Genomic DNA, 26,299 nt, shown 5'->3' with positions numbered 1-26,299 from the left:
TTACCGGACAGGTACCCAACACCTCACTGTGCACGTCATGACATGGCTGTGACTCGGCACTGCCCAGCCTGATCCTACGCGTATAACACTCATCCCAACCGGCTACATTTCTATCGTGTTCATCCCCAGAGCTTAAGGACAGTGATAGTGATAGCCTTTCGGGGGAGAGGAGCAGCACGGCCTCATAACACACTCATGGACCCAGATGAAACATACTCATGGACCCAGATGAAACACACTCATGGACTAAAACACTCTTTCATTGAGAATCTCCATTGAAAGTGCTTCTTAGTCCAGGGGCTGTTATGTATCATTTTAGTAGGAGTGCTGATCTAGGATCAGGTTCCCCCTGTCCATATAATTGTATTTGTTATAATCATTAAAGACAAAACTGGTCCTAGATCAGCTCTGAGACCATTGATGCGGCCCCAGGAATGTAGGCCTGATCTGAGTGCAGGACTCTTATATACTGTCCCATAATGGAGGTATAGGCCTGATCTGAGTGCAGGACTCTCTCGTGTACTGTCCCATAATGGATGTATACTGTAATATACCTTTTTGTTTTGTAGAACAGAGTAACTTACCCAAAAAAAACAGATCCTTGAAATAAAGTGATTTTTTTGTGTGTTTTTATATTCTCATTCTCCCTCCACTTTCTTTTCAAAGTAACTCACCAGCTCGGTTTCCATCTAACTGACGGGAGATTTTCAATGCGAATATTGTAAAAATCTGCATGAAAACAATATGCAAATTTTCCCACGAGAGAGAGGTGTTTCCATCAAAGTGACTTGTAGCAGATAAAAGGCTGTGTGTGATGACATGGTGCATATAAAATACATTGTTTTTAGGGTTAAATTCAGTCATAACTTCATGTTTGTGTTTTACAACCTCGTTTACAACCTCGTAGGAATCCACTGCGCCAGTCACCAGGAATCAGAGAAATACACAAGAGATATGAGGTGGCTTCACATTCCCCTGAACTCTATCCCCACACACACACACACACAAATATGGCACTGAATACAATTCAGCCAGACAGAAGCCGTCAGGCAGACCTGAGGATGTAGCCCTCTGGCAACAGCACACACAGGCGTACTCACAGTAGGAGAGGGTCTACCGTTAACTGACTACAAAGACAAACAGTGCCGATTTGTCTTCTGTAAGACGCTAATAAGGAGAGTATTGGCTCAGGACATGAGTCTTTTCCCGTCTGTCTACAGAGACCCATAGGAGGAGAGACCAGCGGATTGGGTTGTTCTATTAAACCCTACTAGGCATTTAAACCAGTCCTGGCGTTTTAATGTATGTCCGTGACTCGCATACATGTTATGTGATTTATAGGGCATCATAATGTGTCGTTTAGATTTAACCAATTTTTCTGTTAGCGAACCTCACAATAACTCCCCTGTATATTAGCTCACCGAGGGCCTTTTGGGCTTTTTCCCCTCGGAAAAACAGGGAGCAGAAGAAAAAGATGCTCTAAAGATGTCAGCCATATGGAATGGAATCAAGTCCCGTGTTCAATTTCCTAGTGAATGGCAGTGGGGTTTTGCGCTGGGAAATGGTCACGTTCCATTAGTGGGAGGTTTGAAGCTGAAGGCCCCTGTTGCTGCTGGAAAATAACAGTTTATTAGGGGGGGAAAAATGGATCAGAAAAAAAAAAGAGGCTTTTCCCCCTATCGCAGCCAAAACAGTACGGGACTAGAATGTCTAATGACAACTGGTGCCAGGGCATGAAAATGTTCAGACTTTACAAATAAAATGAGGTCTAATATATATCACAAAAGTGATCTCAAAAGGAGCCGCTACTGTTAAAATGTAGGTATGGAACACTCAATAGCATATCAATAAAGTATACTAGATGTTCATGGTTACAGTCCAACCATTTAGCAAAGTAAAGCGGTGTCTGATAGCAGCCTAATTAACATTGTAGTGACACAATAGGATGCATTGATGCTGGCTAGTTCAGACCCAAGCCAGGCCCATTTTAAATAACAAGTGCTTACTCAATTACTCTCCCAGCTACACATAGAACCATTAAATCAAGCTTCCAGAGAGCAGCCGTATTTCTCAAAGCTGCCTGCCTTACACAGGGGACTAAGCAGAGCGTCCCGGCCTCTTCCCCCTCATAATGCCCCTTGGGCATGGGGGGGACGCTGGACTCCCAGATTTCCTGTCCACAATTAAGCGAGCCAATAATGTGGCTGGCGCCTGGCGGACAGGGCACGAGGCTTCCCCGGCCCCGTTTAGAGGTTTGGGGAGGGAGGGCTTCTGCTGATGCTGCGAGGAGCCGAGGCGGGTGAGGGAGGGGCGTAGCGAGGAGGGAATGTAGAATAACAGCCATCCATTCGGTGTCTGAAGGAGACGGGCTCTAATGATTTTTACAAAGAGAAAGAAAACAACAGAAACACATCTAATACTCAGAGAAAACAGTGTTGGGTACAGTAGGAGAGGATGGTCTTAATGTTTTGCAAATATTTAGCACAATGAGCTGGTTTCTTTAAATGACAAAGTGACTCTGGCAGCGCAGGGCTCAACGCACCATAACAGTGCTCCGGTCTCCGTTTCAGCTCATTTAGGCCGAGAGACTTTTCATAGAAAAATCACAACACTACACCCCTACACACACACACACACACGAGAAGAATCAATGCATGGAAAATGGACAGAGAGCGAGCGCAAGAGGGGAAGAAAGAGAGCACGCAAGAGAGGCGCCGTGTGAGAGCATTCTCAGACTCCAAGTGCAGGGAGAGGGGGATGAGAGACGAGGGAGAGTGCAGGGAGAGGGGGATGAGAGACGAGGGAGAGTGCAGGGAGAGGGGGATGAGAGACGTGAGGGAGAGTGCAGCAAGTACATTTCACTGGGTGAAGTCATCTTTTTCCTATGGGTGTCATTCGAGCCATATCTCAGGCAATTATGCAGCCTTTAATGCCATTTTATCCCCTGAGCCAACGCACATCTAGATAATACTGTCTACATATACACAGTCTGGGTGAGAGGGGTCTTCCTGAAATAAAACACACTTATCCCCTTAATCTGAAAATATTCAGAGCTCAATTTACACATGACATTCACGTCTGTAGATAGATATTTTAGGATGTGTAAACCAGGCAGTTAAAGCCAGGCAGTCCCAGACACAGCCTTCACCAGGAGGTATAGATGTATCCAGGCAGCATGTTAACCAGGCAGTTAAAGCCAGGCATCTGCATTGCTTGCTGTTTGGGGTTTTAGGCTGGGTTTCTGATGTAAAAAAGAGCTTTATAAATACATTTGATTGAGTGAGTCCCAGAAAGAGCCTTAGCCAGGCAGACCATTAACCGACAGGCATAGATTTATCCAGGCAGCATGCTCAGCAGGTAGAGAGGCCAGACAGAGGGATAACCAGGCAGCATGCTCGGCAGGTAGAGAGGCCAGACAGAGGGATAACCAGGCAGCACGCTCAGCAGGTAGAGAGGCCAGACAGAGGGATAACCAGGCAGCATGCTCGGCAGGTAGAGAGGCCAGACAGAGGGATAACCAGGCAGCACGCTCAGCAGGTAGAGAGGCCAGACAGAGGAATAACCAGGCAGCACGCTCAGCAGGTAGAGAGGCCAGACAGAGGGATAACCAGGCAGCACGCTCAGCAGGTAGAGAGGCCAGACAGAGGGATAACCAGGCAGCATGCACAGCAGGTAGAGAGGCCAGACAGAGGGATAACCAGGCAGCACGCTCAGCAGGTAGAGAGGCCAGACAGAGGGATAACCAGGCAGCACGCTCAGCAGGTAGAGAGGCCAGACAGAGTGATAACCAGGCAGCATGCTCGGCAGGTAGAGAGGCCAGACAGAGGGATAACCAGGCAGCACGCTCAGCAGGTAGAGAGGCCAGACAGAGGGATAACCAGGCAGCATGCTCGGCAGGTAGAGAGGCCAGACAGAGTGATAACCAGGCAGCACGCTCAGCAGGTAGAGAGGCCAGACAGAGGGATAACCAGGCAGCACGCTCAGCAGGTAGAGAGGCCAGACAGAGGGATAACCAGGCAGCATGCTCGGCAAGTAGAGAGGCCAGACAGAGGGATAACCAGGCAGCACGCTCAGCAGGTAGACAGGCCAGACGGAGTGATAACCAGGCAGCACGCTCAGCAGGTAGAGAGGCCAGACAGAGGGATAACCAGGCAGCATGCACAGCAGGTAGAGAGGCCAGACAGAGTGATAACCAGGCAGCATGCTCAGCAGGTAGACAGGCCAGATGGAGTGATAACCAAGCAGCAGACAGATACAGCTTTAACCAGACATCCTTCAGGCAGAGTCTCAACTAGGCTGAGCGTTAAGCGGCAGGTAAAATGGGCGTTCCGCTTCATTAAGTCTCTGGTGAGTCTCTGAGCCGGAGCAGATTCACCCAATTTAGGCAGGAAATGACAGGATGTCAACTAGCTGTGGAGAGAGGGAGGGAAGAGGTAGGAGAAGAGGGGGGATGCTGCCAGAGAGTGAGACTGGTGATGGCCATCAGAAAGCCTCAAGCAGCAGCAGCGAAAACTGAATTACCTTGCTCCGCCAGGACAGGACACAGACTAATTACATTACTACTGGGGGGGGGGGGGGGGGTTACGCACTACTGTTAGACACAGCCATATTAGAAATCAAGGCTGCTTCTTAGAGGATAAAGATCAGCTGGTTCAGAGATGGGGGGGACAAGGTGGAGCAGGGTAGTGTGAGTTGCCTTATCAGGACAAGGCCACAGGAGAGCAGGGTCCAGGGAGGGTCGATAGTGCATTAAGGAGAGAGAGGAGGAGAGGAGACACGGGGCTGAAGAGTCGGCCAGGAGGTCTGCAGCGTCTGCAAGGGCCTCTGCACTAATCAAAAGAGGCTTAAAATAGCAACAGCGGGAGGAGAGGCGGCGGCCAGGCTAACAGCCTCGGTCTGTAATCATGTCCCTAAAACTTACAGCAGAGGCAAGACTCTATATATAGCAGCAACACACTGGACAGACAGGAATGGCAATATAACATAGTAATGATTAGTCTGAAATCCCAAAAGGCCTGTAATATCATGAAACAATACAGACATTGCATTTGTATTCCAGGTGTGAAAAATATAGGATTGAGAATGGAATGGTGTTTGGAGTCAAATCAAAAGGGGACCGGATCAGACCTGCAGGTTCCCTAAAGCCCAGGGGGTGATATTGATTATTCCAGACAGTCATCCATGAGCCCAGGGAAAACCCCCAAAACAGCCATGGCCGCTGCCCCGCAGCCCTGGCCCGCTGCCCCGCAGGCCCACAGCCCTGGCCCGCTGCCCCGCAGACCCACAGCCCTGGCCCGCTGCCCCACAGCCCTGGCCCGCTGCCCCGCAGACCCACAGCCCTGGCCCGCTGCCCCGCAGACCCACAGCCCCGGCCGCAGACCCACAGTCCCGGCCGCAGACCCACAGCCCCGGCCGCAGACCCACAGCCCCGGCCGCAGACCTGGCTGAGAAGCAGGCACTTAGGAAGGCAGTGTGCCAGAAAGCCATCCATACAGCTACTCCTATTTGGGCAGAAATAAAGAAGCAGATGTTTGGTCTAAACCCCCACGGAAACTGGAACTGCTAACAGTCATCTTCTCAGAGGGATGTTTTTGTATGGGGGGGTGGGGGTTAAATACTTACACGAATTTGTACAAACACATCACATCCTTTTTCTCATGGGGAAGATAGAAATACATTATAGATGGTGTCTGTCTGATGAGGCTGCCTGCCGTCAGACATCACCACATCCCAACAGACAGCACTGATGTGGCTCCAGCCGATCAAAAAAAAAAGAAGCTATAATCCCAACATCCACTGGGCTAAACATCCTAGAAGACAAGATGGGCTTTTAATGTGGACTCACAGTACTGATCAACAAGCCTCTAATTAAAAAGACTAGTCTTTCTGATACATCCTCCTCTACTCTGATTATACATTCCAATTACAGAGAGATGGAGAGAGAGAGAGCGAGATGGAGAGAGCGGAGGGAGGGAAACATGAGGGGGGCGGTGCTGTCAGTGTCTGACTGACTGGCAGTCCTGCTGGGCTGGTATAACAGGACGCACACAGGGTTGGCTGGCGCACTGCGCTGGAGTGCATATATGACTCAGGCACCAGAACCCAAGATGAACAGACTGGGCGAACAGACTGAGCGAACAGAAAGAGCGAGCAGAGAGAGAGAGAGAGAGACACACACACGAACTTGATGTGCAGCCAACAAAACTGTGGATACTGAGCACTGCGAGATCCTGCCTGACTGTCCCTCACTCACCTCCTACTCAAATACATAGACAGACAGATACACACCCACAAGCACATTTCTATTACGAAAGCTAGAAAGGAGGACAGGAAGCAGGGCCACTTTGGAGCTGCAGCTCGGGCAGTGAATAACTGGGGCATCAACAATCATGGACAAGTATGATAAGAGCCTAACAACCCTCCACTACCCCATCATTGCTCCACTACTCTATTACATATTAATGAAAAAGTCAACCTGGAAGGTCTAGTAGGGACAGCCACTGGAGCGAACAAACATCCAAATGCATCCACATCCAGCTAAAACCACAGCAGCATCTGCTAGTTAACCTTTGAAATATTTAATTTCACCATCTCTGTGAGCCTCTTATGCGCCGAGCGCGGACCTAAGAGTACGCTTGACTCGGTCCGAGGCTCCACGCTGTAGCTTTAACCTGGTCTCTTAGTGCCGGACTAAATGGCAGAATACATCCAGGACGGATGGATGGGAGAGGCTCATGTATGACTGTGAATGGCTTCACGTCCGGAGGTCCTGCCGATCACAGCCCGGCGGAGACTACTGCATTAGACGCAGCTCTGTTCTCTGTGCATGGCAACCAGTTCGGCTGCAGTAGCAGTGCACTCTCAACCCGACAGACCACAACATAGAAACACAGAGCTGTGGGTGGAGAGCGGGTGGGAGGCTGAAGGAGCTGATGTCAAAAGGTCCACATTCAACAAACTTCACCAGGCAGGCACAAAATGGATGTTAAGTGTGAGAGAGAGAGAGAGAGGAAAAGAGGAGGCTGTGCCCTTAGGAACTCTTTCAACCCACACACAGAAGTAGGACTATCCCCTAGGCCAGATTATGTACTAGACTTCCTGTCGCTACAGTAATATCAAATAGATAAGCATTCAAACATGGTTTATGACTGCTGTTGCAGATTTGATTGTTATGTTGGAAGCAACATAACACACTTTTTCACAAGGGCCCATTTTCAGATGCAAGTTGGCCCTCCAGTAAAATCTATACAACACGATGCAGGAATGTAACAAACATCAATATGAACATTCCAGGGTTAACAAATAGTCTTTAAATAATCTGTCCTAGCAGCCCTCTCCTCTCGGGTCGGTCATACATCCATATAAGGGCATTAGTACTTCCGCTCTAGAGTAAGCTACATTCCACTGGGTCTTTGAGCGTCCAATTTAAATAATAAATCTGGACTCGGAGCCACCAGCCATGTGTTGCTTGGGCTTGGCTATACTTTGAAGTTTACATTGGAACACCCAACATTCTGTCTGTGCATTTTTCACTTATGTCTCAATCACAGGCACGTGCTGTCGCTGAGGCAGAGAGGCCTTGTTCATCGCTTTTGTAGTTGACATATTTCTGCCTGCTGCTGAAACAGTTCAGTTGTATTAGAACACGTCATCAGCTAAGCCCCCAGATCCCCCCTCCCCCCCCTTCCCGTGCCAAACTCTAGAACCCTTAATGAAGTCATCAAGCCTGGTGCTGCCTGGGAGAGAGGACAGATCAAAGACTGGGCTACAGAGGCAGCCCTGAGCGAGCTCATGGTGGCGTCAGGAGAACCCACTACCACTGCAGTGCTGTGACTCCTCATTCAGACAAACAACGTTTATATTAAACAGCCCATTTATACAGTCTGGATGGGTGTTTATAGGTCTACAGTGACCTTGTCTGACAGACTAATGGAGGAGCCCCTCTGTGCCTTAATAATGCAAAACCCCATGCCCAAACAAATGACTCAGTACAGCCTGTTTAATATGGTGGTGGGGGAAACAAACCCCCGGAGGTTCAGTCAGTTAGGTGTATATCATGTGACCGAGTTAAAGCAGCACTGACACACAGACCATTCAAGCCTTGCCAACGCTTTGTGTCAGACTACTCTGACCACTGTCTTATCAAGTTCCTCTTTCGTACCCTCTGAAGAACCCCATGGCCACCCTGCTGCTCATCCCACTTCAGCCCACCCAGGTCACATTGTTAAGGCCTAGATGCTTGGTTGACTGGATGCCTCCCGGCTCCGGAAACCACTGGAGGTCATTTGTCTTTGATGGTTAGTAACGTGTTCTCCCCTCCTTGGCAAGTCGTCTCTTCTCAGAGTAATGTTGTTAGCCAGGGGGGCGGTATGACCCAGAGACAGAGACAGGCAGGGTTCTTCAACCTGAAACCAAAGACACATGGAGAAACAACTACACCACAAAACCAGTTCTAATGTCCACCGAATCACAGGATAGAGAGCTGAAACACTACAGACTGAAGTGGAGAAACTGTTTCTCTCTGAAGATCTACCTCGTACCCCCGCACCGGTACTCCTTGTATAAAACCCTGTTATTTATTTGAAGTAAGCATTTCACGGTAAAGTCTACACCTGTTGTATTCGGCGCGTGTGACAAGTACATTTGATCTGAACATTTGGCAGATTCTGACATCACCACAAGGCACCGACAGCAGCAAGAGGAGTGACTGAGAAAGAGTTTCCTTTGGTGACAACACTAGTTTCCTTCAGCTCAGTCTAATAACAGGGGAGGATCTCAAACATTCGCCAACAAAGCAGGGAGCTTCTAGTAGAGGATGAACTAAGAGGAAAAAAATAAAAAAACACTTCCGATATTGATGTCATCTTCCTAACAACCCCCTCGGGTTACAACCCACATAACGATTGGCTGTGATGCAGGGAGGGGAAGCGCTGAGGAAAGTACTGTGACTCAGCCATCCTGAATCATTCTTTCATGTCGTCTTCATCAATATTCTACGGACTGGGGAGGTTCTCATGGACACATTTCTGCTGGGTGGGAAATACGTTGATTTCAGCATGCAGGGGCAGAGGAGGCTGACGAGAATTAACAGTTCATGTTGACAGCACCATAAAAATAAAAAACGGGATGTAAGTCCTCGCATCACCCTGACGGCTCCTAATTGTACACTTCCTTATCAGGAAAGGAAACGTCCTCGGTCCCTCCCACCCCCATATCTTCTTCCTTTTTTAATCAGTCTTCACTTCCGCCTGGCTGTTCAGGCTGGCTGGGTGCCAGTGGGCTCAGGGGGGGGGGACTACGCTGCCAGAGGAGGTGTCTACTGGACTGCCAGTCTTGGAACTAAAATGACACAGAAGTGGATCAGTTTTACCTCCTACAGGCAGGAGGGACTGGTTGTGAAAAGTTAAACCTGTTCTGTTCTAAATCAGGCCACTGTCACTCCTTTTTACTTGAACAATAAAATATCAAACTCATTTAAAATCACCCTGCCTAGATTTAGAATAATCAATATCAATTATGTCAGTCTGGGTGCAGACTGTACCTACCTCCAAGCTGATCTGAGCTACCTCAGCCTGCATTCACATTCCACTCATTCTCTGGGCCAGAAGAAGCGCTGTTTGAACTGTATGACAGAAGTGTGGAGGAATGAGGGAGAGAGCTCAAGAAAGTGAATTGAGCCTGGTGGTGCTGTCCTATCAGAGGCTGCCAAACAGACACGGCATCAGCCAAAAGAGAAACCATGAGGGTAGCTCAGTCTCAGATAGACCCAATTATACACAGACACTCCCTCACGCACACACACACACACAGTCCCACAGGGGCCTCTGTCTGAATATTTAGAGGGTTCTCCTGGTTTAGATGAGAGCTGTGTTGTTGCAGGGAGGGCCTGTTCCCAGTAGACAGACATGAGCCATAGGAAGCCACAAGGTTTCTAACCCCACTGAACCACAGTTCCCTGTAGACAGACAGCCTGGTCTGAGCCCAGCTACCAGCATGTGTAGGGCTGTCTCGTCTTGGAGTGGCTCTCACAACAAATTGTTCAGGGGCTGGGTTGGGGGAGGATGCTGGAGACAGGTTAACTACCACTGTCTACACACAGCGGAAACCAGAAAGTACAGAAGTCACTGGCCCAAACATCTGTTATTCAGAGAGCAGCCATTGACATCTCTCCCAGTCTTCCTCCCTCCACTGTCAGTGCCAGAGGATATTGCCAGTCAAAGTGTGACATAGTCAGAGTCTACCATTAGTTTCTTGATCATCTGCTCTGTAGAAAACATGTGGGTCCTTCTCCTCTGGTTCCTCCTACCCTCTACAGCCAGTCCACTGCAGCCCAGTCAAGGCAGTGGTGGGATTTCAGTTTGAACCAGGCTAACCAACTATGTATCCTCAATTTGCCATGTTAACAAACATCACATGGTAATTCTATTTTCTCTGCGGACATTATTTAGCAAATTACCTGTCCTCATATGGGCACTAAAACTTCCTTTTCTAGAAGCTACTTCGGAACACTTGGAAGATACTGTATTGGAGTAGGCAGTTCTGTGGTAAAAACTTTGACATCAGAGGACGTTCCCCTTGTGCTAGCCAGTGTGATTTTTTCCCCCAGGGTTCACACCCACTCATCTCCAACTTAAAATGTGTAACTCTACCACCTTCTCACATTGTAGTTAAAGTCAATTAAGTTATGAAAAAAAATGTTATGTTCCATTCCATGTTATGATATATATATTTAAAAAACTCCCCTCCCCCATCTTCCTTACTTTCCCCTCATATAAGAAGACAGACAAGGCTATGGAACAACCAGAGCACAGAAAGCTTTTGTTTCCATACCAACACTTTCCCCCAGCTCCCACCCACACAGAAGTCTGCTCCCTGGGATCACAATCCACATGATGCAAGGCTTTGCTACAGACTCACAGTATGGTCCATTGTAATTGTTTCGAATGGCCACCAACAGACCAGGCAGAGGAAAAATGTGGCATCATCTTGGGTTAAAAATGAAGAGGTAATGAGACCAGACTATTTCCTGCAAATCAGTGACAAACGTTTTCCATTTCCCCTTCATCTGATAATATTTCTCTCATAGCGAAACTCCTCTGACACCAGTCTTCCTGTCAGATGGCAGTGGGGATCCCCCTATCAGGTGGCAGATTTCTGAATGGACCCTAGTCCATGACCCACAATGCCATGATAGTGATGTAACCATCTGAACAGGAAGAGCAGCCAGAAGCATCCTGTTTAGTCGCCACAGGAAACACGGTCCATCTCCCTACAGCGCTGCTTTCTGCAGGCTAGGACCGATGGGAAGTTTCTCAACCACACTTCAGGTGAATTCTCCGGGTTCCACTAACAGACTAGGGTTGGTTGGTCACCCACTTACAGGAGGATCCCCGCGTGTCACAGTGCCAGTCATCTGAAGAAGAAGACCACACCCCCCTTCCGAGGAGAAGTCGTCATTGAAACTGTTCTCTGGTTTAAGACCAGGCTGCAGTCTACCCCAGAGAGCACCAGTCACCGCTTACATATCAAATACATGGGAATTTCTGCCAATTCTCTTCGCACGCACAAGTCAGTCTGAATGCTGGTAAATGTGACGAGGTCTGAATGATGAAGGGATGAGAAAAGAAAAAGCAGAGACATGAGGGATGGCTTAGTGACCAGGGTCTGTGGAACGCTCCAGTGAGAGGGGAGAAGAGAGCCCTTACTGACAGGCTGGATGACCTCTGATCCTGGCATGGAGGAAACTAGCATACAACCACACAGGCTCCATGGTCCCCGAGTGGACTACCACATATTGCCATGCATGACTGACAGTTAAGACAGCAGTGTTGGCCATTTGTAGACTTAAAACATCCATCTGGGATTCCATGCGGTTTGCGAGGCATGCTGGATGCTTCAAATAACCCTGAGCCAACATTACACAGGACCGCTGTGGTCTTAATACTTTATTATTGACACAGTTCACTCTGAACTCTGCTTCCATTGTAGTTGGCAGCATTGATCTCTAGTCATATTTGTGTTCAAGATGCTCTGCGTCATAGTCAGGATGGTACAGAGTGTCCTGAGAGCAGTAGTACCATCTTGAGCTCTCGTTTCAGCTCTTATTAGCCATTTAAACACATGACAATACCCAGGGGAGGGAGACAGGGGAGAAGAGGATAGGAGACACCCCCCCCCAGAGCCCCTCAACCCCCGCAGTCTGGTTCCACGGCTGCTCGCCTATCGAAATCACTTTGTTCTGCCACGGAGACATCAGCCAATTACACAGCAGGGTGGGCAGGCAGCTTGGCAGCGATTGGCCTAGGCATGTGGGTGGCTCCACCCAGTCTCCCCCATCCCCTAACAACAGCAGCAGCATGCTAGTCTCTCCCGCTTCCTCCCTCTCCTCTGCAGACCAACTGCTCTCGTCGATCACTCTCCCTCCAGTTCTGTCGCCCTGTTTTCCTGTCCGGTTTGGAGAAGCAGTCATCATCCTCCGCACCTCTCGCCATTTCCCCACCTCAACCACTCAGGACGACACTGGACAGAACCCTCCAAGCCAAGGGTTTCAGTGGTCACACACACACACACACACACCTCCTGGGCCTCTTGCCTAGCGGCGCAGAAGCAGTGGGATGTCAGGCTGGTTGCTGGCGGAAGGAAACACTGAGCAGAAACAGAGAGGCTGAGGCAGCAGAGGCATATCGTTCTACGCAGGTCCGCTCTACGCAGCACAGAACAGAGTTGAACGAGGTCTCTGCTCTGACCTACTTTTCAATCATCACTACAGGAAGGGAACTGGGAGTAAAAGAGGCAGATGGTCACTTCCTCTATGACTGCTTAGGGATACACAGTTCCACAGAAGACCAGGTGAAATGTTTCGTCTGGTGAGGAGAGTAAGAGATGGGTAAAGGAGGTGGGGGGGGGGGTTATGTCATTGTGGCTCTCTGTCTTGGGCTCTCCCTCCCCTCGTTCCTCCAGCGAGGGGAGCAGAGCAGAAACAAAGAAAGAGGCCCTTCCCTTCCGCACAGAGAGGTGTTAACAGCAGCCTGCCTCACACAACACAACACAACTCGGCCATCTTAATATGCTCTGCTCCATACGGCCTGTGTGTGTGTGTGTGCCTACATGCGTGCCTATACCCAGTGATCTGTCCAGGCTGTACCATGGATGGCACAGGTGGAGGCTGGCTGCCCGGGTATTTGGGAGTGCGAGCAGAATGTACCAGCTCAGACACACCGCCAGTACCTGTCTGAGCAGGAGCCGAGCCGTGAGACAGACCCTGGCCAGAATCATGCGGGAAGAGAGGAGAAAGGTTGATTGATTTGATTTAGAGTTGTTTTATTGATTTATTTCAGAGTTGTAGAAGAAGTACGGATAAGATGCATTTTTGTTTTGTGTATTATGAATACATTGAATAAATTATAATTTCACAATAAAAAAATATATATAAAGTGTGGTGCGTGTTCTTACAAGGATACTTGCCTTGTATACCTGTCCTTAGAAAATCATCCGTTTCGAATTCCAACATTCTTTCCCCAAGTCTGTAGAGGCTTTATAGAGGAAACATCTTCAGCAGAACACAGCTGTGAATATCTCACATCCCTATTCAGACACCACTGTCTTTGTCCAAACAGCCTTGAGGAATAAAAGCCAGTTCAATGTAGAAAATACGTTGATACTGGGCTTGGCAATCCGCTTCAGTCCCATCCTCCTTTGTAAATACATTAGCTCCATTAAATCACAGGACACAAGACCTTTAACATTGCACATTTAATGCCTTTCTCCTTTGTTTGTCATTATAAAAAAATATAAAAAATACAACATTAAATATGGCCATCTGTCAATCAGCCATTGGAAGAGAAGCTGAATGATGAGTGAAGAGAATAAAGGTTCAGGTGCTTTCTAGATCCATGTTGTTGCTCAGAGTAGAATCACTGCTGTACAATGACTAGTCTCATATTACCATACAGTTGGGCTACACTATGCATGGCTGACCACACACACACACACACACACTTTACATGGCTGACCACACCGTTTACAACAAAACACCTGCAGACGTCAGGTTAGAGGGACAGAAGGAACAGGTTCACACACAAAAGGGAGGCATGTGGCCTTAGAGTCTCGTTCAGAACAGACAATTGCAGCATGGATGGAGGAGACGGGCAATGAAAAAGAGTAGGGGTGAGGAGAAAGAGAACCCACAGAGAGGGGGAGTTCCTAGAGTAGGAAAAAGGCAGCAGTAGTGCTACAGCTTACAAAATGACCCTTGGCACATTCAGTTTAATGCATTGGTGGTTATTTTTCTCAGAGAGCAAACGGAAACCTTGTATTAAAGCTATTCATCAAATCCTTTGTGAGACAGAAGAAAAAAAACAACACTTGGCCCTGAATACAAAAGTGAAGCAGAGAGCGGTAGAGGTTTAGACGCCAAGACGTCCTACTGACTGATAGAAGGTGATAACCTCCATTTGGCTGTCAATCTGTGGGCTCACTGGGAACAGCCATGTGTTTGAGGAGGAGACAGCTGCTTTTGGAATCAATTCCTCTGACAGGTTATTCATACATCAATGCCCTCATTTAGTGAGAGAATATGCACACAGCAGAGTCAGACACTCACGGCTTCAGCTTTTCCATGAATTCATTTCACAGGACCGGAAAATAAAACAGTATGGTTTAGACCAGCTTTTCTCTGGTGAGGAGGGAGAACATTAAACTAAACTAGCATGAAGGGCTACTGTATACCTTGTGATGTTCGTATACAGAACAAAAATAAACAACGCGTAAAGTGTTGGTTTCATGAGCTGAAATAAAAGATCCCAGAAATGTTCATTATGCACAAAAAGCTCCTCAAAATTGTGCACAAATTTGTTTACATCCCTCATAGTGAGCATTTCTCCTTTGCCAAGATAATCCATCCACCTGACAGGTGTGGCATATCAAGAAGCTGATTCAACGCACCTTTTGCTGGGGACAATAAAAGGCCACTAAAATGTGCAGTTGTCAACACAATGCCACAGAAGTCTCAAGATGAGGGAGCGTACAATTTGCATGCTGACTGCAGGAATGTCCACCAGAGCCGTTGCCGGATAATTTAATGTTAATTTCTCTACCATAAGCCACCTCCAACACAATTTTAGAGAATTTGGCAGTACGTCCAACCGGCCTCAAAACCACGTGTAACCACGCCGGCCCAGGACCTCCACATCCGGCTTCTTCACCTGTGGGATCGTCTGAGACCAGCCACCCGGACAGCTGATGAAACTGAGGAGTTTTTCTGTCTGTAATAGGGTGTGGGATATGTGGGGAAAAACTCATTTGAATTGGCTGGCCTAACTCCCAAGTGGATGGGATTATGCCCCCCAGTCACACTCCTGGCTGCACCCCTGCAGAGTCATGTGAAATCCATAGATTAGGGGTCAAAGAATTTATTTCAATTAACTCATTTCCTCATATGAACTGTAACTCAGTAAAATCATTGAAATTGTTGCATTTATTATTATTTTTGTTCAGTATAATATCAACATTGAGACATTTATAAAATGAAAGACAAGTAACCAGCCCCAATACATCATAAACTGAGTATAGTCAAACTCAAATATCCATTTCAGTGGCATGGACTGAAGAGAATTTCAGTTTCTCTGGAGTGAGTTGGACAGGGCAAGGTAGGTGGTTGTCCCATGCATGTGTGGGTGGCAGCATCACAGTCCTGTGGTTTTAGGACAGACAGAACAGGGCATAGCTCTGTAGCCGTTTCTCACAACCAAGCAGAGAGATTGACAGCCAGGGAGAGCCATGCAGCACAGTCAATTAGCAGTGGGGAAAATGTGTCTCAGAGAGGCAGAGGGGCGGGGTAGTGGGAGGGTTACTCTTACCACAAAAACAGAGGAGCATTCTGCAGCTCCAATCATGCACAATCACTGCGCCATCATGGCGGTTGAGGAGCTGTGTTGACGCGAGCGTGAGGCGGCAGGCCCCGACTGAGCCGAGGCGCTAAGCTGCTTTGTCCCATCTGTAAAACGCCCAATCAGGGTCAGAGGGTTCACAGTATACAAATGCTGTGCTTAACCCCTAACCAACCTACCAGCCATGTTACAGGAACCAGAAGAACAGCAGCAGAAACTGTCATTTGTTTTTTTCTCGGCACTACGGTTACTCAATATAGTCCCGCTATATGACCCTCACATTTCAACCATTTTTACTTTAACTCACAAGTCATTCTCCTTTCAGACGCTCAAAAAAAGCAGGCCTGAAAATGACCCATAATAAAAAGGACTAATATTTCTGATGGAGACAAGTTATTTCCAACAGGCGAAAAGAGCGAGTCAGCCAGCAGCAGCAGCAGCCATGGCTTCAACAGATTCATGCCCCATAAAACCAGTGGTGGATGGATTTCAGAGAGCAGAGTCGCCTACCAGATGCTGGGAGATTAAATGATTATGTTACGTTGTAGTCGCACTACACTGCTCTAGTTGTTAGCTGGAGGAAAACAACTCAGGTCAGTGGATATCAGGGCCAAGACAAATTAAGTGGAGAGGTTTTCATGTGGTTTACTGGAGCTATAAGCTCCGCACTCCTGCAGCAGGCCCAGTGTACCGACAGGACACGCTGTGGGTGACCGATACAAGCGCCTAGCGATTAGCTGGCCTGGACTTTACAGGCCCGTTTGACTGGGAGGGAGAAACTTCAACTCTGTAACTAAAGCACTCTTTCATCTGAGACAATGAGCAGCCTGGTAGGTAGATGAGACAAGGGGACAGTGTGGCTGAACTGTAGAGTGACGCTCAAAAGAGATGGCAGCAGGAGAGAAGGCTGAGTGTAATGCTAACTGTCAGGTAGATAAGATTAGCCGTTACTCTGCTGGTAATGGTGGCGACCGCAGCAGAACACACACAGTTGGCTGACCACAGAGGGGCCCCAGTCTGGCTCTGCACTGTGGTACTGCATATGGGCTCCCACAATCTCATGAACATAGAACAACAAGAATGAGGTGGATCTAATAGCAAAACAAATACATATATGTGTGTGTGTGTATATACACACACACACTTTTTTTTTTTTAAGGGCCATTCCACAACAGCATAGCATGGACACATTTTTGGTATCTCAGATTGTTATGGCAATTCTCACACTGTATAAACTTCATTGGGAAGAAGGATGTTTGATCTGCTTTTTACATTTGTAATGCAAAGCAAAAAAAAAGGAAACATGATGAAAGTGGCCATTCAGAGTGCAGGGCCATATGACTGTAGATTAGTGGGCCAGCCTGCTATCAACACAAAGCCAGGTGTTTAGCGGAGCTGTTCAGGATGTTCGGGGCTCACAACACTAAAGCCCCTCTCTGGCACAGAGCTGCAGAAAACGGGCAATTAAGAAGTGATTTTCACCTCACAGCTTGGCCCGTTGCCTCACAAAGAACCCTGCGGCAGCCTGGGGACTGCAGGAGAGAAGAGGCCCAGGGAAGGGGTTACAGGGGTAGGTGTTACGGTGAGGCGGCATACTCTGGATCCACGCGCAGAACATTATGATGATGTATGAGAAACGGTGCGATACAGAGGGAGGAGGGAAGGATCTCCAGCAGATTAGAGACTGTACAGAGAGGAGCAGCTGGTTTGACTCATACCTCCTTCCCGCTCTTCTCATTATCTCGCTCCCCCCCCCGCTTGTTGGTAATTGAGCTCAAACGGGATCCTGCTGGAGGTGAAATAAATGTACTTCGTCTCGGGCACAGACAAACCTGTCACCCCTTACAGGATCCTCTGCCAACGTCACAGTAAACAGGAGAGCCAGTCACACACCTGTCCCATCAGGCCATGTCAGTCACCCAAAGCCCGACACCAAACCATGGGTGCTGCCTCAGTCAGCGGGTCTGGCAGATTGTCCAGTGATCAAGGTACTCGGCCAACCTTGAAGGAGGAGAGTCTACCGGTGGTTCCACTCCACTATGTCTGAGCACTAAGCCGTAAGACCATTCAATACTAAGCCAGAGGAAACCAAATGGCTGCCGCTCCTCCACTCAATCTCCATTCAGGTAGTCAAGTAAATGTGTCAACAATGGCTGATAGGAGTAAATGCCACAGTTGATTTCAGTGGAACTCTGTTTTACAATAGCAGGTAATGGTTTCATTCAAAATACAATAGTATGCTATTAAAGGGATAGGCCTGATATAGCTCGTTCTGTCAGACAATACCTTAGTTATTGCTGTGTGAAATGCTTGGAGCACCAGAGGAGTGTAAATTGCCACACATTTCACACCACAGTAAGTCATGCCTCTCAGCCGGTTATACAACCACCACTCAGTACATTCTGTGCAGGGATACTTTAATCTAACTTCAGCTCTCCACTATGTTCAGACACTTGAGTGTCAAGTCTGAAACAGACAGACGCTCCGTTCTGCCCCACTCCAGCAGTTGCTATAGTAACGGAGTGGTTAGTCCCCCTCTGATGGCACGGTGTATAAAAAAAAGATAAACTTCTGGTTACTATGGTTACCCTGTCGTTAGGGTGACTTCCAGATTCAGTTTACATTACATGGCAGAGTTGGTTTGGGTTGAACTTTAGGATGACCAACTGAACCATTACTAATCTCATACTCTGCTCTGTCAGATTATACTGTAGGCCTAGATGGACATCTATGGGCCCTAACGGCTGTAGTGTAAATCAGCTGTAAATTACTTATGGAATGGGATTGAAGCCAGGCTTTGTTCTCTGCGTCTACAGTATATGAATCTGTCATGAGCTACATTTACTCCACGAAGTAATTAAAATCAGTTTCCAGAACCGGCTCGGTCATTAGCTACGACAGTGCCCAATGTAATTATTTCTATCCTCTTTAGTTTGCTCTGACTGTCACAGGTTGTGTATTAGTGCTGCCTTTGGGCCTGTTATTTGATCCAGGGCCAGGGGGCAGGGCCAGCCTTTCAGCCTGGGCTTTGGCTCCCTTCCATGGGTGTACCAAACACTACAGTACCCTGCTGTGAGGCCTAGTGGAAACTTAGCAGCTAGAAGTGCCATTAAAATGTTGCCATTGTGCAGAGAGGAGATCAAAGACATTACTTTTGACAGACAATCACATTTCTGAAAATTCTTATATTTTAAAAATGTATCTCCCTCTTAGATCATAATGAACATCTGTTAAAGTGCTTTATGAAATCACATGATATTTTGAGTCATTTCCATGTTTCAGGCCGCCAAGGCAACAGCAACGCTCTAATGCTATTTGTGAGGGACAGACCGTGTAGCTAACCAAACTCCTGGCCTCATGGCTATAGCTGACCCACAGGGACAAAGCACAGGGTGCCGGTTTATAGTGCGAGGGAGAGGCGAGGTATTCACAGTTTAGACTCCAGCTGCATGACATCTATCTGGGGAAGCGTCCAACGTTTCCTTTGGCAGCCTGAAGCGAGAACAACAAAATGGGGGAAAGAGTGCAGTGAGAAGAAACCACAAAGGAGACAGATCTCCCACCAAACAGATGATGAATACATAAACACACTAAACTAATATACGGGTGCTGAAAGCAGCGAGAGCCCACCGCCACAGCCCCAACCCCTTAGCAGTTTGGAGGAGAATCTATGGCTAAGCGGGAGAGAACCGCCGTAGCGCTATGCTCTCGTGCTGATCCCGCTGGAAATGGTGTCGCTCAGCTCTTTGTACCTGGCTGAGTAATGACACCGAGTGAATTACATTTTTTTTCTTTTTTAAAAGAGCCACTCCGTATTCTATTACAAGACAAGATGGAGCGGGAGACTAACGCATTTCTCACGGCGATGGAGCACACAGAGCTGTAACTCTGAAACTCGTCTCCATTGACCTAAAAATAAAATCAACTGTTTCTTGTCTCCCCACCTTTGAGAGACCACCACCCCCTCGCCCCACACACTCTAGCCCACTTTCGCTTTGCACACAGCTCACACAAAGCCAATGCCTAACTACTCCAGCAGTTTATAGTGAGCCGAGTACACAATGTAGCCACTTTCGGACAAGCTCATTACTGTAGAAAGCCGAGGGGAGCCGCCACCCAGAGTTAGGCCTGTCCTCTAAGGGGCTGATGCATGTTGAAAAGGCTGCATTAACATGCACTGAGAGGGAGGTCATCTTTCAGAAACGACCCAGGCTTGTTCAAAGGCCTCAAAATGGCTGCAATAAAAATGGAAAGAGAAAAAAAGATATCTTCATCGTCACAGTAAATGTGACATCTGAGAAACCCTGACTACAATGTAACAACCTGTGGATAAGTCAGTGTGCCAATCTAACACAGAGCAGTGGCCAAAAGGTCCACGTGAGCTCTCTGGCAGGAAACAAAGATATTATACAGCGTCATTACAAACATCACCCTGATTGCATCACTCATGATTCATAGAGAATAAATTGGAGGAAACCCAGAACTACATAAGAGTTTTGTTATGAGTGCACTACGACTCAGTCAGATACTGTATGAGTAAATACGAGGCCTATAAACCAGGTATAACACTAAGCACTAACAGTATAATGTAAACTATATTTAGACATGGACTATAATGATTTATAAATCATGTTGAATAACACTAAAAAATAACACTTGTTTCCCCATTGAGCAGCTTGTAGCCATACAGGCGTTAAGAGTCTAATGCGGATCAATATAATCAAAGGCTCCATTCTATTGCTTTATCCCTGGAGGCTTACTGCTGCCTGATGAAGACAAGTCCGAGTGGTAGAGGGGGATCTGGGGATAATACCGGATTGACCGAGAGCGTATAGAACTGACCTGCTGTCTATGGTTGGACTCTCCCCACAGGGTAGGTAGAAAGTGGATGTTTTCAGGTTTCAAAGATACAGTATTTTCAACCTAACTTCCGTTTCTCCAGAGAACAGAAGTAGGGACTCCGCTCCGGTGTCTTTCTAGGCCTGCTTTGTTAGGTTAGTGGTTGGATGGCAGGACACTGCAGCACTAGATCTCTAACCATGACCTCATCCATTCAGCTGGTGAGGTTAAGGCCTCTTGTTCATAATGGCCTCCATTCTAGTGACAGTCCAAGTCGCCCCTGTTCTGCCCTCCAGTCAAACCTATGGAGCCTCCCTAGTACTGTCCAGCTTAGTGTCCAGTGTCCTCCCTCCTCAGAGCTTAAGCATGTTAAGGCCAAACCAAAAACATCTAAAAATGTTGATTCAGCTTCTCGGGGATCCTGGACGGATGAGCTGTGGCTGCCACACACACACTTTGTGTAGACAGCTTGTGTCCTCTCAGGGCTGTCCAGCTGTCCGGCCAAACCCACAGGAGTAGGACGACATAAATCACGGAGCAAAATTAAACAGTGCATTCAGTGAGAATATGGTGTACGTGACACACACACACATATATATAGATCCAGAATACACATGGTTTAAGTGACATTTATATATCCTGAACAGTCTTTCAATACAGCACAATGTCCGACACATTGTCCTCTCAGAATATTGGCACATTCGATAGTGTATATTTTAGACAGGATTATAGTCCATAGGTAAACATCCTCCTCCGCACAGACAGTCATTACCCACATCAATACAGCAGGCACATTCCTTACACTGTGTTCACCTGTCTGGTACAGTAAGGCATGATCCTGGCTGGTAGTTTGCCCATAAACAGGTTGGTCTAACTAACAAAGGAGGAACTGTGGCGTGTGCAGAGAATGTCCCGAGATGATAACAGCGGATAAGAGAAAGGTCACATTACATGACAGGGTAAGAGGGTCAGGGTGTGTGACGTAAAGCTGCTATAAAAATCGGGACAGAGAAGAGAGAGAGAGAAAACGGAGAATAGGAAGCGATGGGCTGGCTGCTGCTGATCACCGGCGGCCCAAATTAAAACCGGCAGTTTGGGGAGCTCCCGTAACGATGCAGTAAAGTGGAACATTGTCTGTTGGCAGACAGCAAAACACTGAGAAGAACTGAATCAAAATGCTGTGTCTACCAGCTCCCTGCCTTCCAAGACATACGGCTCTCCACGTACTGTGGTGTCAGTGGTTCTTCCGATATAAGAGAGGATATAACTAAAGCTAATACTGAGAACGCTTGACGAGAAGGTGCGAGGGAGGGTAGTGGTATAGAGTAAGGATAAAGTATCTGAAACATTCCTGTTATAACCTCCCTAACTCACAGCATCTCACTGACCCAGTTACAGTGCCAGGGCTCCTCAGAGAGGAACTAAGGATAATAAGGATAAAAATTAATAAATTACCATCTGCATTAAAACAGAAGGTTATATTAAGCACATTCATGCTCAGGTCCACAAACCCTTGTGTGTGAACAAGAGGCCCACATTTAAAGGACTGGGGAGGGAGAGTGAGGGGGGCGGAACCTTTACAGGCCTCGTTCCCGGCCCCCGCTCTATTTTTGTTTCCTCTTTTTGTGCGCCACACACTGCAGTGGATTTTTCAAATTCGCCCTCATCAGTTGTGCGACTGATGAAACACTGACAACTTCTTTACATTTGTAAAGACCCCTGCAGCAGCTGTGCTTATCCCACCACACAGCCCGGCTCTATCCCACCACACAGCCCGGCTCTATCCCACCACACAGCCCGGCTCTATCCCACCACACAGCCCGGCTCTATCCCACCACACAGCTCGGCTCTATCCCACCACACAGCTCGGCTCTATCCCACCACACAGCCCGGCTCTATCCCACCACACAGCCCGGCTCTATCCCACCACACAGCCCGGCTCTATCCCACCACACAGCCCGGCTCTATCCCACCACACAGCCCGGCTCTATCCCACCACACAGCCCGGCTCTATCCCACCACACAGCCCGGCTCTATTCCACCACACAGCCCGGCTCTATCCCAGCACACAGCCCGGCTCTATCCCAGCACACAGCCCGGCTCTATCCCAGCACACAGCCCGGCTCTATCCCAGCACACAGCCCGGCTCTATCCCACCACACAGCCCGGCTCTATCCCACCACACAGCCCGGCTCTATCCCACCACACAGCCCGGCTCTATCCCACCACACAGCCCGGCTCTATCCCACCACACAGCCTGAGAACAGCCTTGTCAGGACAAATTGGCCCTGGCTGCACACCTCCTCTCAATGCTATGTTCAGTTAAACAACACCACAAAAATAACTAACGCTGCTTCCCAATTGACCTAAACCCACCCCAACAAATTCACTGAATATACAAATATAGAATTCCAGAATAGGAGAGAACGTGTTTTTGCCTCTAAATGTCTGTCAAATTGCCAGGCAAAGTGATCAGCCATCATAGAAACCAGAGTTATTTGAGAGGGGCTGTTTTAACTTTTGTGTCCTATCAAAGGAGCAGTAATTGCCTTACCTTGTTTGCTTTTATTACGGGTTTTTTCCCTGACTGATGAATTTTAATAACATGGATGGAGCACATGGGGGAGAATAACAACTCACAGTGTTCCAGGGGACATGCTTAAGCCAAGCATGGATAATTGTCTAACGCTAATTAAGGGGAGGTTAAACCAGAGGGGCCAAGAGTTGTTGAGGGGGGAGGGTGTTGCGTTCTGAGTGGGGGGCCCAAGGAGAGGGGGGCACCTCCAGGTTGTTTTGTTGTTCGCATGGTTTGTTCGGAGCAGATTTCTACCCCAGCTGCTGCACCTCAGCAGATGTGAAGACCATGTTCTGTGCGGGCCCATTCCACACACAGCCACATGAGCATACATCTATAATTACACACGTTATTACGAATAAAATGTAAAAATAGACCATTTTAGACTTCAGCAGCAATTTTGTCCCATGTCTTTTTCGCTGTCAAATCATCTCACCAGGCCCCAAAATAAAGCTGGACATGTAATGCATTGATCACTTTAATAGCATTGCCATAAGAGGTGAGTATTTTGGGGAGAAAGAGTATCAAACTCATGGGGAAATGTACGGACTAATTCAAGTTTGAAAACTATATGTTTAACACTTCAAGAATTAAGTATTATTTCACCTCATAATATAAAGGTATAATGTTTCAACCACGTTATTAAGAGTGGAACGCTTGGGGAAGGCAGTTATGATGGACTTTGATTATTCTCGGTGCACCGTGGGCCACAAACAAAGTAGCCTAGTCAGCAGCAGGCCCACACGTGGCCAAAATGTTTTGAGATGAGTTAAATGGTAACAAAAAGGTACATCTGAAATAAAATGTATTATTCATTGTGGTTCATAATAACTTCACATTGTTTTCACGCGAGGAAACTTCACACGAGAACACACGCTGTAATGTGAGGGTTAAACTCAGCCATGCGATGTGCTGAGTGTCTCCGTTTGAGAGTACGCCATTGTTTAGCTTACGCCTGTTTTAAACCCCAATTTAAAATACTTTAAATGTTGTAGGTTACACCGAGGGTAAAAACCTTAAAATTACCAACATTGATATCGCCCCCTTCTGCCAAATTCGCCGGTATTAGGTAATCGCAGAAAGAAAATGGTCGCTTCTTGCTTCCCCTTCACATGAACCTCTGCAATGCGACTGAAACACTACCTCAACATTACACCATAAACAAGCTAGCGCTTAAATCAAATAACCGCTGACATTTCGTTTAGTTGCATCCATGGTCTCTCGTCTGCTTAAAAACTATTGACTGGAGATCACCCGAATAATAAATAAAAAACTATCAGAGAATCGAACATTCTTGCTCAGCAAGCTCAGGCTGCAATATATATCCCATTCACAGAGGTCACACAGACGTGCTACGCGAAATTAAAATGATCAGACACTTTATTCCATATATATGTTAGTAAGCAAAGGCAGACAAGCAACTCCTCCTGAGCGTTCCACTACGATTGGAAATTATTGGAAATTCTACGGAAATGTTCAATTGCCTGACCCCCTTTCTGCGCTCTCCGCTCTACGGAGAAAATTAAAGAGCTACAGTCCACTCGTCATGGTCGGACCGTGCTAGTCAGGTACTCTCAAGTCGCATCAACATAAATAAAGTGAATATTGTGATATCCAATAGCAAAACGAGGTGTTCATTTATAAATAACACAGTTTATATCGGGCTACTCAGCATGGGGTATAGAACCCGGAATCAGCCATGGGCTGTGTCTTCATGGCTCTGAAAAGGGGCTATGGGAGAAAACAAAGACATTCTGAAAACAATTAGCCAGCTCCTGTGGAAAATTCTGACTTAATCAATCAATCTCACACAACAAGTCGTTTGTTATATTGTACAGAGATGATTCCAGAATGCGCATTGCCCTTCCATGGATAGTTAATAATCAAATAAATCGTCTTGTCTGATGTTGAAGAAATTTAGCAAAATCGACCATTTAAATAAAGTCTAATTGATAACACATTCTACAACTTTACCATCTAAAAAGGAAATTCGGCCCCAATAGGCCACAGCTGTGTAATGGTAACCTTCACACTCCGTGATCGAAGTTTGTGCATTTTCTTCAAAACAGGCGAAATGAACGTGCAAACTTGTAAAGGTTATATTATTTTACACATTGGACAATAATAGGCTAGTAGTTACTCACGTATTTCTTTTGGATGATATTCCTCTTAGGTCTTTCCTTGCTCATTCTGCAATCCAAAATGTTTTGCTAAAGAGAGAATGGCCACATGAATTTCTTTCTTTGACTCTCGCTTCTCCCGGAGCACACCAAACAATTTAAATCCCCGGTCTGTGAGCTCTCTGGCTTTGTAGAATCCTCGCTTTGGGTTTCCCTTGACGATCTGGATTTCGTCGTTAGATTCCAAATTAAAGGTCCACGACGAACGGAGACAAACAAAAAACAAACTCACTTCGGAATAACATATTCAAAACAATTCACAACAAATAACTTCCATTCGTAGAAAAACCATTGACGTTCTCTCTCCCAGCTATCCTGAACGACATGGATATTCTAAGGTATTAGTCTGTTCTTTGAAAAGAGTCACATCTTGTGAGAGAAGAGAATTTAAATCGAACCAAATAAATCAAATAAAAAAGGTTCGATGTTCCGTTTTGGCTGGAACTATCAGGCGACGAGTGTAGACTACTCCAGCACCGCAGCTATTCTAAACGAGGCGAGTTTCTTTCTTCCCCTGGTTCAGCCTATCACATCCGTTACCATGGACAGCGGCAACTTTAAAAGGCCGTTTTTCAGGCACCGAGTAAAAATGATTTTACAAAACGCGAGATGAATAATATATCCGGGATAAAGTAGCCTATCTTGTTTGAATGAATGGGATCCCCACGTGTAGGCTAGCTGGTTCTTCGCTAATTACAAGTTACTTAGTTTCCTATTTCTCCTCAGTGGCTCGAGCGATCCTGTGAAAAGCTGACCTGGAGCCCATTCATATTTAGTGTGCAAATTAGCAACAATTTCAAGCCCTCAATCTATGCAAT

General features: G+C 47.1%; 1 protein-coding gene across 2 annotated transcripts in view; it reads right to left on the bottom strand.

Annotated features, from left to right (window-relative positions):
• The window catches only part of LOC115131496 (protein Jumonji-like), a 97,397-nt gene extending 71,413 nt beyond the window's left edge, over nucleotides 1-25,984 (bottom strand). For both annotated transcript variants that reach the window (XM_029663261.2, XM_029663262.2), the window contains exon 1: nucleotides 25,446-25,984. In XM_029663261.2, the coding sequence (XP_029519121.2) occupies nucleotides 25,446-25,490 (45 nt within the window). In that variant the 5' untranslated portion in view covers nucleotides 25,491-25,984. The remainder of the gene's footprint in view (nucleotides 1-25,445) is intronic.
• Nucleotides 25,985-26,299: the final 315 nt, after the last annotated feature.

Source organism: Oncorhynchus nerka, linkage group LG7, assembly GCF_034236695.1.
Source record: "Oncorhynchus nerka isolate Pitt River linkage group LG7, Oner_Uvic_2.0, whole genome shotgun sequence".
NCBI lineage: Eukaryota > Metazoa > Chordata > Actinopteri > Salmoniformes > Salmonidae > Oncorhynchus > Oncorhynchus nerka.
Note: the sequence above shows the minus strand (reverse complement) of the source record. Positions and strands in the feature narration are given on the sequence as shown.